We start from the raw sequence: 19,208 nt of genomic DNA on the forward strand, positions 1-19,208 counted from the left end.
GGGGCCGCCCGTAGCGCACGCGGCCGGGCACGAAGCGGGAGGAGCGAGTCGCTCGCGGGATCCAGGTCGCGTGGAGCCGCGCTGGGCTGGGGCTGTGGGGAGCCCCTTGGGCGGGACCTGGGCTGCGCAGCGGCCCCGCCCCGCGGCTGCGGGCTAATGGCTGCGAGTGCTTGTGTGTAGCACGTCGACGTTGCGGATTTCTTCCTTGAGAACAGCCCACAATCTGAGAAGGAATCGTAACGATGCAACAAAACTGTTCCCGCGTCTGCTTTCCCTTCAGTGCCATGTACATGTCGCCAGAAACAGCTGAGCTCGTTGTAACTGGAACAAGGGGGGGGGGGGTATATAATTGCTCCGTTAAAAACTAGCTCTTTTTCTCCTTAAAATTAAACCAACTATATAAAAACAATAGATAATTCTGAAAATTTATGTAAATCCGGGGTATTTCCTTGGAGTGTCTTTTGGTGTAAATGTAATACAGACAGCAAGATTTTTATTAAAGGCCTTTTCGTTACATGAATGTCAGTATACTTAAAACTCTCAAGGAGCAGTATTAGACTAAAAATATCCAGTCCTTTTCAGAGCATTAATTTAAGTTATTTCAGATTTCAAAAGGTGTGAGTCACTGAAAAATGACATGACAGAAGTGTACAATGTGCAAGTTTAAAATTATGAGCGTGCACTGTGAACTGATGGACCAGGCCAACAACAAAAAAAGTCTTTCTCAAGTGTGGTTTTCATCAAGAGTTATTGTCAACAGTTTACACAACTGCACAAATTCTGGAAAGGTCCACAGTGGAGCTACTAAACAGATCACAGGTCCGAAGGCTCTTAAAGTAGGGTGAAGCACTCAGATGTATACAGTTTAGAGAAATGGCTACAGGGGTTCATCTTGGGTATGGATCTATTTCAGCTAAGCAGGTGGAGAAGCAGTCATAGGCATTGATAATAGACAGGATGGAAAATAACATTGAGTGTCTGTAGGGTGTTCTACTGGATAACCAGTATTTGTTCCAAGAGGGACTGGCTCGTTCCATATCTCTAGAATTCAAGGAGAAAATTGGTCATGTAGTTGGACATCAGTCAGTAAGTGTGATTAGAAGCTCAGACAGGAGGAGTCTCATGTTCACAGGGCTGAACTAACCACTCTGCCTGGAGCTCAGTCCTGCAAAGTGCCAAGTACTGTTGCATTAGCTCCCATTGATGCCCTGTTTGGAAAACCAAGAGTCTGTGGTACCAAAGCTGGAAACTATATGAATTAGCCTAACTTAGTATTAACAAATCTGAAGTTTCTCTTATGTTTGTAGCATGTATGCATTTTAATATTTGCAGGATTACGTTTACGGAGTGGTTATCAGAGCAGAAAAAGATCTGTTGTGTGCGGGGAGGTGAGCTTTCATATTTAATTTCACCTGCATCAACTTATGTGTACAACACTGTGTCCTAATAGCAAGAATCACTGCTTCTAGGAATAGGATGTTCTCTCTTAAATTATAGTTTAAGCTAATGTATTTAGGAACCATGCCAGAGGAGTGGAGCTATAAGTCTTGCAGAAATTATGGTTCTCTCTTATCTATAATTGATCTGGGTTCAAATCTAGGTCTTACATGGAACAGCCTTCACATGAAACAGTTTTATTGGCTGCTAGTTGGAAGTTGCAAAGTGGGACATTTTCCTTAGTGAATTTGGGGCTTTTCAGGGAATGCACAGAACCAAATGGATTCATATATACCTGTATAGAAGGGATTCACAAACCCCTTCATAGTGTGAACCACATGCTAATACACAGACTCATGGAGCCAGCTCCCCTCTCATTCACAAACCATTGCTGTGGGTACTGCAGCAATTGCTCACCTGGGAAAGTCATATTAGGAAAGTAATGTACTTTTAACACCTTTAAATGTGATTTAGCTGCCAGAAATAAGAAAGTGGAACCAGCAGCATGTGACCAACCAGCTCTCTGCTGAAACCAGTAAATGCTCCATCGACCTCTGCCTTTCTGAAAGTATTCTGAATTTATCCCTCTTGACATTCTAATCCTGTTTAAAAATCCTTGGTTTAGAAATCTGCTGGTCATATAGAAGGCAGTTTTTTGTTTTTGTAATCTATACAATAATTTGCAACGATAAGCAACCTTACTACATGTCAGATCTTAGAAGCAAAGCAGCGTTGAAGCTGGTGAATACTTGGTTGGGAGGCTGCTGGGGCGATCACATTTACTGGACAGAAATTTGATTGGATTCTCTTCCCTCCCACCCCACCCCCCAGTAATAAAAAAACACACACTTCATTTTCTGTACCAGGCTGTTTGCACAAAAGCATAATGGAACACATCACAGCATGTTACAGCTGTGGCAAGGAAGGTTGAAGGTGAATGGAATGGCCAAGCAACAGTAAGAATGGTTGAATGCAGGGGCCAAGTCTCCCCAGCACCTGAGTGCAGAGTGGTGGTGTGAGTGAGTCGGTTGCTGTTTTCTGATCCCTCAACCACCCAGCTGTTTTGGAAGTTGGAGTAGGCCCCCTGCTACTCTAACTTCCATCATTGAAATAAGATCCAAACATCTTATACCAGTTGGGGGCCAGCCCAGTCTATCACATGCCCTCCTCTCTGTCCCCTATCTCCAAATACCACACATGCCCCTCTCCTTCCCCTTGTGCTGGCCCAGGCGTATGTTCACTGAGACCATAGCGCACTTAAAATAGTTAAGCTGGGAAGGGAAAACTACCAGTCACCCAGCACAGCAGTGAACAACTGACGTCTTCTGAGTTGCACAATCTTCTCCAAGCAAACTAGCAAAGCAGAAATGTCGTTCCCTGTTTGTTTGCTGCTGATTTTTCTCTTTAAGTCTGATCTGTCAAAAAGTGAGGCTGATATGAGGAGCATTATCGTTTCTGCTCTAGAGAAAACAACTTTCTTCCTGACAAATAAATACAGGGACATCAATTTAGATGCAGTGTTGGGATTTCGTGTTTTGCAAGGTACTGAAACTCAATTGCTTTTATAAATGTCATACTACCCTGATATGAAACCCTCTCCTTTAAAATTACTGTTTTTATTAACAAGCCTTTGTTCCTGATAGCACCATTAAAGGGCTCTCAATTTATACATTTACACCCATTTAAATTATTTTGGAATGATCAGTTTCTCAAATTAAAAGAAAACAGCAGTACTCCAGCTGTCCTTTGTATTGAGCAGATGTCCTTAGGGAAGCACAGGTTATTGTCATTTTTAAAAGGTGTCACAGCTTGTTTTTGTCATGTTTGAGGGGGAAATAGGATGAAATGTGCAGAAGAAAGAATATTTCATCTACTTGATGATACTGGATATTATACTCCTCTGGCAGGACCAACAGGGATGAGGCAAAGGTAGATGAACATCAGCTGTATGCTTCCAAGATTGTAGGGCTAGGGCAAGTTGAAGCAGCCAGTATTACTGCTCTGTATTGCACCCAGATGCAGTGCCACCCCACGACCATGCTGGTGGTTGGGGATCAAAGCAGTGTTCTGGCCATGACCCTTTCCCCAAATACCCACTTGCCCAGAGATAGGAGGACAGAGGCTAGGAGAAGAAGTTGTAGAGCTATCTATGCTGACTGACTAACCTATGTATCCACTGTATGCCTGTGGATGCGTGCCAACCATCTTCTGCAGGGGGCTAGGATCTGGTCCATACTTGGGTCAGATTTTACTCTCATATTAGTGTAAATCAGGAGTAACTCCACTGAACTCCACTTTGAGCAGGGGGTTGGACTAGATGACCTCCTGAGGTCCCTTCCAACCCTGATATTCTATGATTTTATGAAGTCAGTAGATTTATCCAAGTATTAAATCAGAATCTGGCTCATAATTCGGGCATGAACAGAGCTCAACAGCAAATCAGTCATAGTGTTTGCATTTCTTGATCCCGAGTGCTGCACTTACTGACTTTATGTTTGCTTTAAAAAAAAAAAACTGCTTTCAGCCAGTAATAAGTGAGAATATCTGTGGTGCTGCTTGGCTTGTCAGTGACAGCAGCTGTGTGGGGAATTTAAGTGAAGCAACAATAGCCCAGCATCACAGGATAGCAAAATATGGGCCCATAAGGGACCATGAAGTGCATGAGTCATGACAACCCTTCTGGTTTTGGCAGGATGAAGTTTTTGGAAGGGATGGAGAGGGGGGCTTACGGATTGTTGCTAAGATAACATTTATCCTGCTAACATGATGATAGACAACCAGAGGTGCTTTTCTGAAACCCAGCCAATCTTGTGTCACCTCTGTACTCGGTCCTCTGCTCAGAGCTCTGTGTGAACTGACTCTTACACTCTGTCTACAGAGCATGGGATGAAGAGCAGAGGTATCTCAGGAAGGCAAAGTACACCTGAGAGTGCCACCCCTCAGTGGTGCTATGCTCTGATGATTAATGGCAGAACCACTGGTTGATCACATTAGCGGAAGAGTACCATGGTGTCTCATTAGTGGTCCATAAGGGGGTCTCAAACTGTAAAACTACCCCAGCTAGAAGCCTACAGAAGGAATATAATGAAAATTATATGATGATTCCAAATCAAAACAGGAGCTAAACAAACCAAAACTTTGGGAAACTTTGCAAAAGGATCCCAAATCTAGAGCCATCTCTCCAATGGGTCATACCAAAATCCAAGGTCCAGACAACCCTGAATTATAGAGAAATTCAGAACCAGATTCACACCTTGCAGCTCAGGTTTGATACCTTTCTCCCAGTTTAATTCCCAGCACTCTTTGTTGTTGGCTCTGATGAGGCGGCCTCATTTCTGAGACTTTATTCCACTGTAGAAGATTCCAGCTGGTTGCTCTCACAAGAGCTGAGCAGCTGCAGACTGACTGCAGTAAGCTTTGCTGTGAAACCCAAACAACAGTGGGAAGAGAGACAAGCGAGAGCAGAGGGGAGTGGGAGAGTAAAAGGGGAAGGAAAGGCAAGAAAAACAGATCAGTGGAGAAACAAAAAGAGATAGGAAGCCAAATGGAGAGAGGGAGGAGAGGTAAGAATCTAGGGGAGGGAGATGCATGTAACCCTTCTGCCAGGCCAAGTTGATAGCAGCAAGGGCCGGGTTCAGTACACAGGGGTTCCCTCTCATCAAAGCAAATGCAAAGCTGGCTCGAGCCCCCACCCAGTGACCTGGGAAAATCTTACACACCACCTGGGCGCCTCAAAGAGGCAATACTTCCCCTCTCGCAAGCACAGAGTCTCGGTGTAGTAGAGAATCTTTAATAACATGAGGTAAACGACATCAGCATTAAATTGGGGAAACACCACAACTAGTGTTCATTAACCAAACCATGAGCAAAGACCCACCCCAGCAAATTGGGCCACATCCTTTCCCTCAGGTTCTTGAGTCCCAGAACCCAAACATCTCTTGAGTCCAGCAATCCACAAATCACCCAAAGTCCAAAAAGTCCAGCCCCAGAGTTCAAAAGTTCATCTGCATAGTGTTACTCCCCAGTCTGGCTAAAATGTGCCTGTGTGTGGGGGAAAGAGGTAAGGGGCACCTTACGTGTCCTGAAGCTGACTGCCCCACAGGGCTCTACTCTGCTACGCTGTCTCACGAACGGCTCTGCTCCACCACGACCGGCTCCACTCTGCACAGCTCGCCGTCTCACACGAACAGCTCTGCTCAGCTCGCCGTCTCACGAACACACCGCTGTCTCACGACCGGCTCCGCTCTGCACAGCTCGCCATCTCATGAACAGCTCTGCTCACCTCGCCATCTCACGAACACTCTGCCAGCCTATCCACGAACAGCACCGCTACACTCTAGATCTTCTGGCTCCCCCCTACTTGACACAGTGCTCAGTGATTTCAGCTCATAGTAGTGGGAGCCTTAGTGCTGGTGCACCATAAGGCCAAAGTGAATGCAGCACAGTACCTGTAGTAAGACTCTTAATAGACCCAAAATTAGCTCTGACATTCCACAGTGGAGAGAGACAGAGATGCAATTGGTGCTTCAGGCCCTCACAAGGGGGCCCACACCACCAGGTACTAATACCTGTCTCAAGTCACAGAGTTTTGGAACCCATGTCCCTTGCCTAGCGAGTGCTACTCAGTAGATGATGAGTCCCTTCATCATAACAAAAGGCCAAGTACAGTTCCAAGCACAGTTCCCATAATCAGGGTAATAACAATTTATTCTTCCCGCCCCAATAACAGAGACACTGGGGCACAACAGCCAAAGTGACCATTTGGGTAGTTATAGCCTCATTCTAGGTGGGGTGGGTGTACCTATGCAAATGAGATCAGCCCCTGAAGTTCTTTTCCACAACTTGCCACACCTCACCACAAGATGTCAGAGTGGAGCCCATCCTGACTCTGCTTACACGCAAAAGAGGGGAAAGGTGAGACCAAAAGATCCAGGAGAGGGATACAGAGTAGGTGGGCTGAACAAAGTGAGGAGAGTGTGCAGGAAGAGAATACACAACAGACAGGGAGGGGGGTTCTGTTCCAGCTGGTCATCAGGGAGGATCATAGAGGTGTGGGGAGGTGGGGGGTTTAGAGAGAAAAGCAAGTCACAAAGAATCTTTGAAACAGAGTGAAGAAAGAAAAACAGAAAGGTGATTTTATGCTTCTTTTATAGGGACTGCGGTCAAACCCTAATTAAAAATGCATTTTGCCATCATCACAGGATGAGTTTGAACCCACTGGGTTATTTATATATGGCTAGATAGGCTAACAGAATGAAAGTGTGTATTGGTAATAGACAGCTGGTAATGGCCCAGGGGGGTTAGAATGTTGGCAGCACACCCTCATTCTGTTAGCTTATATATGTATATACAAGCTGGTGTTTATCTACCATTTTGCAGCTGTTTGATCAGCCCCTACATGCTTCAGTGGCACAGGAGAGCCCTTGAGCAATACAGGGATTTTTTTGACAACTGACAAACTCTCCTTTTTTTCCATGTGGACTCTGTTTGGCTAGTCCAGCCTCCCTGCTCAAGAAGCGGCCATTAACATATCTTTTACCTGCACAACGATTTCCATATTATACATAGACCTGAAACCATATTGGTAAGGATCTGACTGGAAGAATCCAGATCTGCCCAAGCACAGCCTGTATAGCCTTCCTCCAAAAGGAAAGCCTTGAGATGGTGCAGTAATTGGCAAGGATATTAATGTCAAGTGATGGCTTCTTGAACAAAGGCCTACCATCTCTTGTTTAAGGCTGATTGGCATTATTATTTATTATTATTATTTCTATTATCGTAGCACCAAGAGTACTAGTCATAAGAACATAAGAGTGGCCATACTGGGTCAGACGAAAGGTCCATCAAGCCCAGTATCCTGTCTTTCAACAGTGGCCAATGCCAGGTGCCCCAGGGGAAATTAACAGAACAGGTAATCATCAAGTGATCCACCCCCTGTTGCCCATTCCCACCTTCTGGCAAACAGAGGCTGGGGACACCATCCCTGCCCATCCTGGCTAATAGCCATTGATGGACCTATCCTCCATGAACTTATCTAGTTCTTTTTTGAACCCTGTAATAGTCTTGGCCTTCACAACATCCTCTGGCAAGGAGTTCCACAGGTTGACTGTGCGTTGTGTGAAAAAATACTTCCTTTTGTTTGTTTTAAACCTGCTGCCTATTAATTTCATTGAGTGACTTCTAGTTCTTGTGTTATGAGAAGGGGTAAATAACACTTCCTTATTTACTTTCTCCACACCAATCATGATTTTATAGATCTCTATCATATGCCCTCTTAGTTGTCTCTTTTACAGGCTGAAAAGTTTCAGTCTTATTAATCATTCCTCATACGGAAGCCGTTCCATACCCCTAATCATTCTTGTTTCCCTTTTCTGAACGTTTTCCAATTCCAGTATATCTTTTTTGAGATGGGACGACCACATCTGCAGTATTCAAGATGTGGGCATACCATGGATTTATATGGAGGCAATATGATATTTTCTGTCTTATTATCTATCCCTTTCTTAATGATTCCCAACATTCTGTTCGCTTTTTTGACTGCTGCTGCACACTGAGTGGATGTTTTCAGAGAACTATACACAATGACTCCAAGATCTCTTTCTTGAGTGGTAACAGCTAATTTAGACCACATCATTTTATAGGTATAGTTGGGATTATGTTTTCCAATGTGCATTTCTTTGCATTTATCAACACTGAATGTCATCTGCCATTTTGTTGCCCAGTCACCCAGTTTTGAGAGATCCTTTTATAGCTCTTCACAGTCTGCCTGCGATTTAACTATGTTGAGCAATTTTGTATCATCTGCAAATTTTGCCACCTCACTATTTACCCCTTTTTCCACATCATTTATGAATATGTTGAATAGGACTGGGCCCAGTACAGACCCCTGGGGGACACCACTATTGACCTCTTTCCATTCTGAAAACTGACCATTTATTCCTACCCTTTGTTTCCTATCTTTTAACCAGTTACCAATCCATGAGAGGACCTTCCCTCTTATCCCATCACAGCTTACTTTGCTTAAAAACCTTTGGTGACAATGGTGAGGGATCTTGTCAAAGGCTTTCTGAAAATCTAAGTACACTACTATATCCACTGGATCTCCCTTGTCCACATGCTTGTTGACCCCCTCAAAGAATTCTAGTAGATTGCTGAGGCATGATTTCCCTTTACAAAAAACATGTTGACTCTTCCCCAACAAATTATGTTCATCTATGTGTCCAACAATTTTGTTCTTTACTGTAGTTTCAACCAGTTTCCCCGGTATTGAAGTCAGGCTTACCAGCCTGTAAATGCCAGGATCATCTCTGTAGCCCTTTTAAATACATTGGCATCATGAACCATAATTCCATTGTGCTAGGTGCTGTACAAACACAGAACCAAAAGATGGGCCATGCCCCAAAAGGGGCTTACAATCCAAGTATAAGACAAGAGACAACAGATGGATACAGTCAGACAAGGGAGTACAAGTGAATGATGAGACAATATGGATCAGCATGATCGGCAGTGGGCTGTGCACACCAGAAGCCTAACCCTTGTCAAGGCTTTTGTAGGTAGCACAGAAAATGAGAGTTTGGAGGCATCTTATTTCCCAGCAGTGCTAACCCCAAGTGTTCAAAAAATGTCAGTCAGATCCTCAAAAAATCACGAGATTTTGCTTTAAAATCTTGAGATTTTAGATGATATATATTATTTCCTTTTTTCCCTGCCTTCTGCTCTGTGGGCCTCATGTAATACCATGACTTCAGGAGGTAGGGCTTTAAAAATAAAAAACCCAAGAGTTGGCAACACTGCCTTCCCCATATGAGACATTAATGCTTCCTGACAGTCATGGACCTTGGCTGTCATTGTGGCTGGGAAGTCCGGATTCTTCTCACAGGCCGTCACTCATCCAGAAGCTATGCACAGGACATTCTGCCCAGGAAGATGGTACTGCAATGGGCTACCGTTCTGCTATTAGCTGACTTGCAGGTGGGTGTGGATTGAAAGACACTGGGGGACTAGGACTGACACCAATTGTTCTTTTAGTGGATGGCGCTGCCTGTCACCAGCTCCCAGGGAATCAGTCGCTGTGGTATGAGGGTGCCATTAAAGTTGCATTTAGACAATGGGGCCTTACCAATTCCTTCAGATACCCGAAATGTTACCATGTCTTTTCTGACCCTTGACACTGCTCCCACCAAAGGAACAAGTGTGAGTCTAGGCTGCCCTATCTATGAGGCAGATTGAAAGCTTCTGGCAGCAATAAATCCTTGAATGTGTTACAGGGCATTAACAGTTTGTCTTTCTCTCTCTGTCTAAGCATTTAGAGTGTTGATTCTACTTTCAAACACCAGTGTCCTGTTTTGACTTTAGTAGCATCCCTCCTCTGTATGGAAGGGGATGTCTGGGGCATTTCAGATCAGCTTCCCAGTGGAGTAGAAACCAGTGATATGGACTCTGGATATATTCTAAGCATAACTTGTTTTATTTACCCACCTATAGACGTCCTGGAACAGAGATGGTCAAACAGCATGCAGGGTAATCCCTCCTTCCAAGAATCTAAGACCAACCCCAATGCTTGGTTCCCAAGGAGCAACAGTTGACTCTAAATAGAGCCCAAGTTGGAAAGCAAATTCTCCTACAACTCCTTCTCCAAGGACAGCTGCTTCTGCACAGAATCTTGCATTATCAAAAATGAACACAGCTTGTCCTCCCAGGACTGAACATTTGCTTGCTTGCACACACACACACACACACACACACACACACACACACACTTGCAAGACTATGTATAACTGTGCCACCTGCCAAATAATGTCATGCTTTTCATTACGGTATCTGAGTGCCCTGAAGAGATCATCACAACCATTTAATGTGGCTTTAGTTTCCTCCCTTCTTCTCCCAAGGTAACAGGGATATGTTTGTGGATCCAACTGATTATTCACTGGAGGGGAACAGTTCACTTCAAGTGTGATAATACTCTAGGGTGAAGAACCCGCTAACCAAGTGGAGACGTTGTCACAAGTTCAATCAGGTTATTATTGTACATACAAAAGCACTTGAAGGCTATGATCATACACAAAACCTCATTGTCTTTCTTTCTGCAGTTCATTTGAAAGGAGCCCTGGAGAAATGGGCCTCAGAACATGAATTACTATCTCAGCAGGTCCGAGTTGAAAGGCTGGTGAAGAAGTTGTCTTCTCTGATTGAAAAAGCGACTCATTCTCTTGAGCAGAGTGACCCAGAGTATTTCAAAAGTAAAACTAAGTGGTACCAATTCTGGGGGGGAGGGGGTATGTGCAAAAGGGCATTTATTATTTAGACTGGAGGTGTTTATACGGAAATGTTTTCCCCATCTGTTTTGCCTTATGAAGCAGGTGCTATAGCTTCTGAATAGGAACAAATAATTATCAGAGACAGAGGCATCTGCTGTGCATCATATTCCTGTAGACACTTAGGAAAGGAAGGTGTTTAGTGGTTAGAAAGGAACTGAGTCTGAACTTGTGGGTGCTGTTCCTGGCTCTGCTACCGGCTTACTGTGTAGCCTTGGGAAATTCGCTAAGGCTCTGATACAGGTTTCTTTGAAGTCACTTGTACTAAATCCACTGCTTATGTCATGTCTTCCCTAGCTATGTCATCTCTGAGCTGTCAGGTGCATGGCCTTTTAACTATTGTTAAAAACCAAAAATGACATTTTTCTGCAATTGATTTATTGCATCCCCAGATATAATGGTTCAAAATCCTTCCAAATAGATTCATATAATCGTTTCTGGCCATCACTGACTTTAAGGACTAACCTTGTTCCCATTTCTTTGGACATAAAGAGAATGCACGATTCTGTGGTACAGTACATCACAGTAACTGGCTCATCAGAAGCACACAGAAGCACAAATCTTTAAATGGAGGCATATGGGATGTATCTGAGTGCCTTGGCAATAGGGAGAACCCTCCACAAAATGTTCTACCATTGCTAATGCAAAGCAGAAGGCAGTAAGGTTGAATAACAAGGAATGTGTCACCCTTGCTACCACTTCATTATTTATGGGTTTTCTTCTTTGATTTGCTTTCAGAATTTGAGCCAATTTTAGGACGAAATTTTTGGATGCTTCCTCATTTGTGGAACCAAACAAACTCCTCACTTGCCTACTCCATGTTTGACGGCATCAGCTGTTTTACAGAGGAAATGAGTGATAAATGCTTTACATATTTGCTAGGAACTTGGTAGGTTTTATTCCTTATCAAGAGATATTCTTTGACCACTTCTGTTCTCTGGAGCACTTCTTCCCTCCTCTTTAACCTGCATTTACATTCATAAAATGATGAACGGGAGTTCAACTCTTCTGCACATGCATTGAGAGGAGAGTACACCTTTACATTTAGTTACTGGAGTCTTGTCTTCAGACACTTGAGCTATTCATTACCATTGTCCTGCTTGTTCAACAGGAAAGATAATGGCAAGTCCTGCATTGTCACCAGGGCCTGTAGGAACATCATGACAAAGTTTGGATGCTCAGATTACTCCCTGTCACATCAGCTTTTCTACTTCATGTTTGCAGATATGGTAAGTGCCAAGTTTTGTTACCTGAGGATTAGCAGCTATCACAGGAAAAATATACATGATACAACATGGGGATGTGGCTGGGTGGACTTTCTGAGTGTTTGTTGACTGCAGTTCTGACAGGGTTGGAAAGGGGAAGTTAGAAGGCTGACCTGGATATGCAGGAGGGCAAGGAAGGTCTTGGGAACAATGACTCCAGAGAGAAATAAGGAAGGAAGGAAGGAAGGAAGGAAGGAAGGAAGGAAGGAAGGAAGGAAGGAAGGAAGGAAGGAAGGAAATGGACATACAAAATATAGTTATGTGGGACAAACTAGATGTGTAGAGGCAACAGGACAAACTTGTTCAGGAGACACCATCATATTCTAAGTTGGCCGCTTAAACTGGTACTTTGGATTTCAGCTGCAGACAGAGAATTAAACATCTGTTTCTCTAGGAAAGGAGCTATGAAGGACTTTAGAAACAGCTAAGAGGGAAAGGAGGAAGATCCAGTAGGGAAAGACTATAGGGTAGTCCATTTGTTTAGTTCTAGGGTGAATACAGCCAATATTGTTTTCATTCCAATGTAATTGAAGCGGGAGTATCTGGATGTAGGCAAGAGAGGTGAAGACCTTGAGTGGGGCTCATCTGGCAGAGGACAGGTGTGTGTCCGAGGTGGGGAGGCAGGAGGTGACCCGGGAATACAGACTCATAGCAGAGTTAGACCTGGATGATGAGGGAAACCTGGTTCAGTTACTCATTTGTGTGTGTCTGGAGACAAACAGGAACCACATATTACCTAGCTCAGCCACTGCTGTGTTTTGTCTGTGAGGCAGCTGATCATTTTAGTGGATTATGTACAGCAAGAAGATGCTTAAAACGTGGCAGAGAGGAATGAGATTCCACCAAATGTGTGGAGGATTATGTTTGTAACCTATACACAGAAATTGGCCAGAGTGCCTACTTAAGAATACCAGATGAAATATGTTGAAAGACCACAGTCCAAGCAGATGGCTCCCTGCTGAATGGGACTGTCAGACTAAATTATCTCAATTTTTAAATCCAAAACCAGCCCTAAAGCATGACCCACTGGATTGGGGCGGGGGGCAGGCAATGGGGTCAGTGATAAAAAGATAATGAGAGAGAGAGACAGGAGGTGAGCAGAGGGAAAATTTAGAAGGTAGAGAGGTGGGAAAAAACTTAATTCCCAGCAGCAAGAATGAAGAGGCCTTTTCTCCAGTGAAGTAAACCCATTCTCCCTGCACACTGCACCACAGGGTGGATCCCAAAGCAACAGAAGTTTAAATTAACTAACCAATCAAGAGAGGGTCAAGTTACTTGGTTTGAGCATTGTAAAGTTGAGGTAGATCTAGAGTTACAAATAAACCAGATGACAGCGAAGGGGCTCTAGGGCCCTCCCTTCACACACAGTTGCCCTGAATTCTGGAGGTCTGCATAAGACACCAAGGAAAGCACCTGTATGTTTTAATCCAATGTTCCCCCCTAACCTTCACAACTCGGCCTTCCACCTACAGTATTAGGCAATTTCTCTCCCTAGTGTCTACTTCAAGAAATTTGACTCGGTGCTAGGGAGCTCCATGGTGGGGATCTTTTTCCTAGGCTTGGCACAGCAGCCATCGTGATGACCGGGGGCAGCCCCCACTGCCATTACTACCATCGTTCATTCAACATTTCAGTTTTCAAGACTTCATTGTTTGGTATTTTTTACCTATACAGTATTTAAACAACTGTAATTAGGCACTGGGCAACCATTATGAGTGATAGCCAGGAGAACAAGTTGCTATCATCTCACCTGTCATTACTATGTGCCAATGGATTGATGCTCACTCTGTACTTCCAATGTCTATACCATTCCAGGTTGCAGAAAAGTGTGCCCCCACTGTCCGCTTTGGATTAGTAAAGATGCCCAGATTAAATAAATTGAGAGACCACAGTCCAAGCAGATGACTTCCTGATGAATGGGATACTCAGACTAGCTTATTTCATAGTGTTTAAGTCCAAAATCACATCTGCAGTTGCAAATCACAACTATCAGATCTCACCGTCCCTATTCCAATGTGAAATTTAAAAAAAACAACAAAATGCAATACAATACCCTGGTTTTCTTCTATACCTAGAAAGGCTGCTCGGATCGTCTGTTCCTGAGGGCCCAATATTACAAGAATATTTTCTGTGCTTGCATGATGAAAATAAACCTGGTGATCGAAAGTACTGGGTTCAGGTTTTCCTCTCGAGACCTCTTCATGGAAAATAGTATGTAACCTATTCCCAGTGAAGCAATAGCAGAGCACATTGTGACTTATGATAATAAAATCAAGCTATTTATCCAAGCAATGATGAAATATTAACCTAAGGGTACAGCAAATATTAGTTATGCTAAAGAAGTTAACCATACTCCATGTAAAGCTTCATGAAGGGTTATTTAACTAGTATCTTACATTCTGCATCTCTTCACTAACTGCAGCTGGATGACATGTACACGTAGAATAAGCTCACGTTCTTCTGTTATATACAATTACTATAAATTGAAGGCCAATATTTTCAACTCTGGGATTTATGTATCTAAAGCTATAGTATTAAATAAATTGTCAGCTGGAAGCCAATCAGAGCTGCTGTCTGACAATGAATCTAGAGAGACAAGGTGAGTGAGGTAATATCTTTTATTGGACCAACATCTATTGATGAGAGAGACAAGCTCTCTTCTTCAGCTCTTTATAAGCTGGAACGCTTGTCTCTCTCACCAACAGAAATTGGTCCAATAAAAGATATTATCTCAGCCTTCTTGTCTCTCTAATATTCTGGGACGCGACATAGCTACAACAACATTGCATACAATGACTCTAGTGTGCATTTTGCACATCTAGAAATTAGACCACTTGCTGAGGTGCCTCTCCATGGTTTTACAAGCCTGTCTTTAGACATCTGTAGCAGAGTGTGGCAAGGCCTCATTGGCTCCTGCCTCTGCTAAGTCCACAAAATCACTCCGACTCTGGAATTAGTATTCACTGGTGCAGTTTATTCACAGGCTTGTTCCCACCACTGTTTCACCATGTACAGTTGGCCCTTCATCATATGCAAGCAGGAGGAAGGGGAGAACTGCCACCCTACTTCCACTCCCTGCCTTTTGCCTTTCTTTCTGCTCCCCTTTGGCTTCCTCCCCTGAGGCTTTTATATAGCCCCAGGCTAATTAGGTTTTTGGTTTTAATGGTGGTGGGAGACATACTGCTTGGGACTTTTAAAACTAAAGGGTAAAAGACAGTAGAAAAATATGCTGTCGGGAAAAATTTTGCGTTGGCCAGGAGTTGAACTATTTAATCTAATAGTTTTCACAATCCCTCTCCTGCCCCAATCTCTTATTTGTATGAGTGGCCTCCTGAAGGAAGAGGAACTTACAAGTTGTCAAACTGACACCTATCTAATAGGACTGGATGGCAGGATTATGGACCCTATTAGCCAAGGATTTTTGAGTGTCTTTCCTTCTGGAGGCTGAGCTTGTAAAGATGCTGTAGTGTTTGATAGCTGAATTGTGGATTTATGTCCCCCTCAGTTATGTTCTGTGGTATGTCTGGATTCTCTGACTTCTACAAACCTAGCTGGCTGGAGACCATTCTCATATGGCAGAAGCCTGAGGAGGGATGCTTTGGGAAGCCCAGTGAGTGAATCTCTTGACTTAGTCCTTTGAAATCAGAAGTTGTAAGCGGTCTTGATCCAAGAGTGTGAGGCAAGCAATGCAAATCAAAGTGCTGCTTCATAGCATTGCTTTCTGCCCCCAAACTTTTTTTATGTCTGAAATGTGTTCTATAGTTTGCCAGTGGAATAAGAACAATCTTTATCCCTTTCCGTGTTCAAAGCCGCTTACAATCACTGAGTCGTATTCAGCTCAAGAATTGTGTTGGATCGTATAGGTTCTTTTAACATTAGCATGTTCCTGATGCATATTGCTCAGCTGACATCACACTTCTCTGTTTGTAACAGTATAATCATCTGCTTAGCAGCCAATTGTGATGTTACTAACAAGAGAGCGGTGACTTCAGAAGGGGAGTAAGCAGCAGGGGCCTCACCTAAAACTAATGGAAGGACTTCCATTGCCTCTATTGTACTTTGGATCAGATCACAGAATCAGGTGAAGGCATAGGAAATTAAGCTCTTTTTACTCATTCTAATGCCTAGAATAAATAAAACTTTTTTTAAATCTGAAACATAAATACAAGAAATATAGGGCATTTCAGCAGGGTAATCTCTTAACACCTTTAACCCAGACCTTTATTTGTATGTAAAGCACCATTACACACTCAAGGCCAATGCAAATAAACGATCTTACATTCAGCACGAGGCCTCAGTAGGTCTTTAAAAGGTATCCTTTTAAATGGGAACCTCTGCATTTGTTCCCCAAGGCCTGTGTTCTGAAGGCACCTCGAGAGGGGAAGATGGGAAGAAGTGGCTTAAAAGCTATGTCGGGCAATACATAATTCAAGGAGAATGTATGTGCTTGATGCTAGAGAAGAACAATCCTGCTGTGTCCCTAGATCTTTCATGCAAAGGAATCTTTCTGTTTCTCAGATGAGAATTCTGAACACCCATCCAGGGTGAAAGACCAAGAGCAACTATTGAGAAGAGTTAAAAGAAGAGAGAAGGTGTTTGCAGGTAAAGCCAGTGAAAACATTCGGGTGTTGGGCTCCCCATAAGCTTCATTGTGATTGGAGCTGGACGTGTGCTGCAAGAACATTCACAAACACAATTGGTGAAATTGCTTCTATGATATTTGCAGCCACCTTTGTTTGTTTCCCCCATGGGCATAAGCAACTTTGTTTCTCCCCCACAAGAATGTTCACAAACAGAGGCAGTGTCACAAGTAGTCATGTGAATAAAATATTCACTCATGTGAATAAGATACTCACACTGGGACATCTTGCAAACTCTTTATTGGACTGGGAGTCCTTTAAATTGCAGCAAGGGAGGTTTAGGTTGGACATTAGGAAAAACTTCCTTACTGTCAGGGTGGTTAAGCACTGGAATAAATTGCCTAGGGAGGCTGTGGAATCTCCATCATTGGGGATTTTTAAGAGCAGGTTGGACAAACACCTGTCAGGGATGGTCTAGATAATACTTAGTCCTGCCTTGAGTGCAGGGGCCTGGACTAGATGACCTCTCGAGGTCCCTTCCAGTCCTATGAGTCTATGATAATTAGGGAGCAGAAGTAGGTGAGTTAGGTGACAATCCCCACAGCACGAGTAGTAAGTGACAAATAACTAGTACTCAAAGTATATTCTATATCACCTCACTACACAAGTGTCAAGAAAAGTGTATTTGAAAGGCTTGATGAATACAACATCTGTAGGAGGTAATGGAGTAAACACCATCCATTGTGTCTAAGTTAGCATTTTTAAGATCGTGAGAAGCTAATGAGAAGGATCTTCAGTGGCACTCAAACTGTACAATTTTGTAATTCTACCAGTAGGGTATCTAACACCTGCAGACACCAGAAATGATGCCTTTTATTTTCCTTATCTAGAAACTTCAATATTAATCCTCTTGGTTGCTAGCTTTTCCTCTAATTGATCATATCCTATTCAGAAATCCTGTACATTTATCAAATGCACGTAGGCTCATTGACTAAAGCCATTCACACAGAAATGCAGATGATTTCACATTCTTAATAATACTTTGCAGTTTTATAAGGATTTCCCTCTGTGGCTCTCAAAGCACTTTACACACATTAGTTTAGCCTCACAATATTCCTGGGAGGTAGGAATGTAGCATTGTCCCCATCTTACGGCTATGAAAACTAGACCACAGAGAGCCCCACTGGCTTTCCCAAAGTCAAACACTAAGCCAGTGGCTGAGCTGGGAAAAGAATAGAGGAGTCCTGACTCCCAGTCCTGTTATTTAGCAGTAGGCCTTCTTGGTCTTTCAAATGCATAAGGAATGAAGAAGGGGAATACAAGTCATCCTGTGTAGGCATCATGTAAGCCATGTTCAACACCTTTCTCCGCAGATGGATGTTCCTTTCATAACACAGCCACGGAGGTCGGAGTACTGGGGGGATTCCTCTACTACTACTGAAAATGCCAATATGTGACAGATGATCAACTTGGAACTTCCCATACACAGAGCGATGATTGGTTAGTCCTGAAGCAATACCAGCTCCAGTTTTAGCATGAAATAGGAGTAGTCTTTTCAGTCAAAATCTACCCTTGCAACACACTGAGCAACCCCACTATGGTAGCCAAGTTGTAATCACGCTGCCACTGACTAGTGCTATTTTGGCAGCACAGTGGAGATTTTATTGGCAGGTTTTCAAAACTGTAATGGGCCAGTGGTTATTACAGTAACAAGAGTTCCTAATGTAGTCTTCCTCCTGAGCTCCCATTACAACTGAACACACAGGGGACAATTCTTCTCTTATCTCTTCTGACTTTGAATGCATCATCTTCCACTTCAGTGACGTTAGATGAATTTGTTTATCATGGGCAGCTCTCACCTTATTATCTAAGGGCCTCAATCCTGCAAGGTGCTGAGCACCCTCAGGACCCATTAAATTCTATGATGTTGGAATATTTTCATGGACCAGATGAGGTCAGCATTCAGGCCTATTTTGCAGACTGGTTTGACATGCTGCCCATGCTCTGAATAAGATACATCACACAATGCACAGAACAGATCACGTTTCTTGGATAAGGTGAAGAAAACCACTGTGCAGACCCCACTGCTGCGCAATCTTTAAGTTACTATTCTGTTACCCAATGGCTGAATCTTAAGATTCTTTTCTTTGTTATTTTACTATCATTGTAACTAAAGATGTTCGATATTGTGCTACCCTTGGAAGTAATTTCTGTATTGTCTGCCACTGAGTACATGGTAACAATGAAATTTCTGGTTTCAGAGTAGCAGCCGTGTTAGTCTGTATCCGCAAAAAGAAAAGGAGGACTTGTGGCACCTTAGAGGCTAACAAATACATTTTTCTTAATAATTTTCTTTTTAATGAAATTTCTGTTTCCTTGACCAGCAGATCACAGGTAACTATAGGTATGGGCAACCTGGCTGGGCTGAATGAGATAATAAAGTCCTGAATATTTGCTCAGAACTTTTACTCAAATGGAATCTTATTGCCTTTTTGCAATTAGGGAAAAGTAAGATAAAGAAACAGATTTATTCAGGGCAATGCCCTGTTTCCCTCCCCAAGCACTTGCACACATAAACACACACACAACCACGGTGAGGCCTCTTCTTTTGA

General features: G+C 43.2%; 1 protein-coding gene across 1 annotated transcript; it reads left to right on the plus strand.

The window, feature by feature from the left end:
- The first annotated feature begins 2,804 nt into the window (after positions 1–2,804).
- On the plus strand, positions 2,805–18,037 carry C10H16orf89 (chromosome 10 C16orf89 homolog). Its single transcript, XM_073361408.1, has 8 exons — positions 2,805–2,979; positions 10,527–10,676; positions 11,490–11,640; positions 11,863–11,980; positions 14,092–14,227; positions 15,522–15,626; positions 16,535–16,618; positions 17,970–18,037. The coding sequence occupies exons 1-8, from the start codon at positions 2,805–2,807 to the stop codon at positions 18,035–18,037; spliced, it is 987 nt and encodes a 328-aa protein (XP_073217509.1).
- Positions 18,038–19,208: the final 1,171 nt, after the last annotated feature.

Source organism: Lepidochelys kempii, chromosome 10 (genome assembly GCF_965140285.1).
Source record: "Lepidochelys kempii isolate rLepKem1 chromosome 10, rLepKem1.hap1, whole genome shotgun sequence".
Classification (NCBI taxonomy): Eukaryota; Metazoa; Chordata; order Testudines; family Cheloniidae; genus Lepidochelys; species Lepidochelys kempii.

Coding starts and splice junctions, on each gene's coding strand:
- C10H16orf89 (XM_073361408.1), top strand. CDS start 2,805: ATGTCGTTCCCTGTTTGTTTGCTGCTGATTTTTCTCTTTAAGTCTGAT. Junction 2,980..10,526: donor GGGATTTCGTGTTTTGCAAG/GTACTGAAACTC, acceptor TTCTTTCTGCAG/TTCATTTGAAAGGAGCCCTG. Junction 15,627..16,534: donor GGGATGCTTTGGGAAGCCCA/GTGAGTGAATCT, acceptor TCTGTTTCTCAG/ATGAGAATTCTGAACACCCA.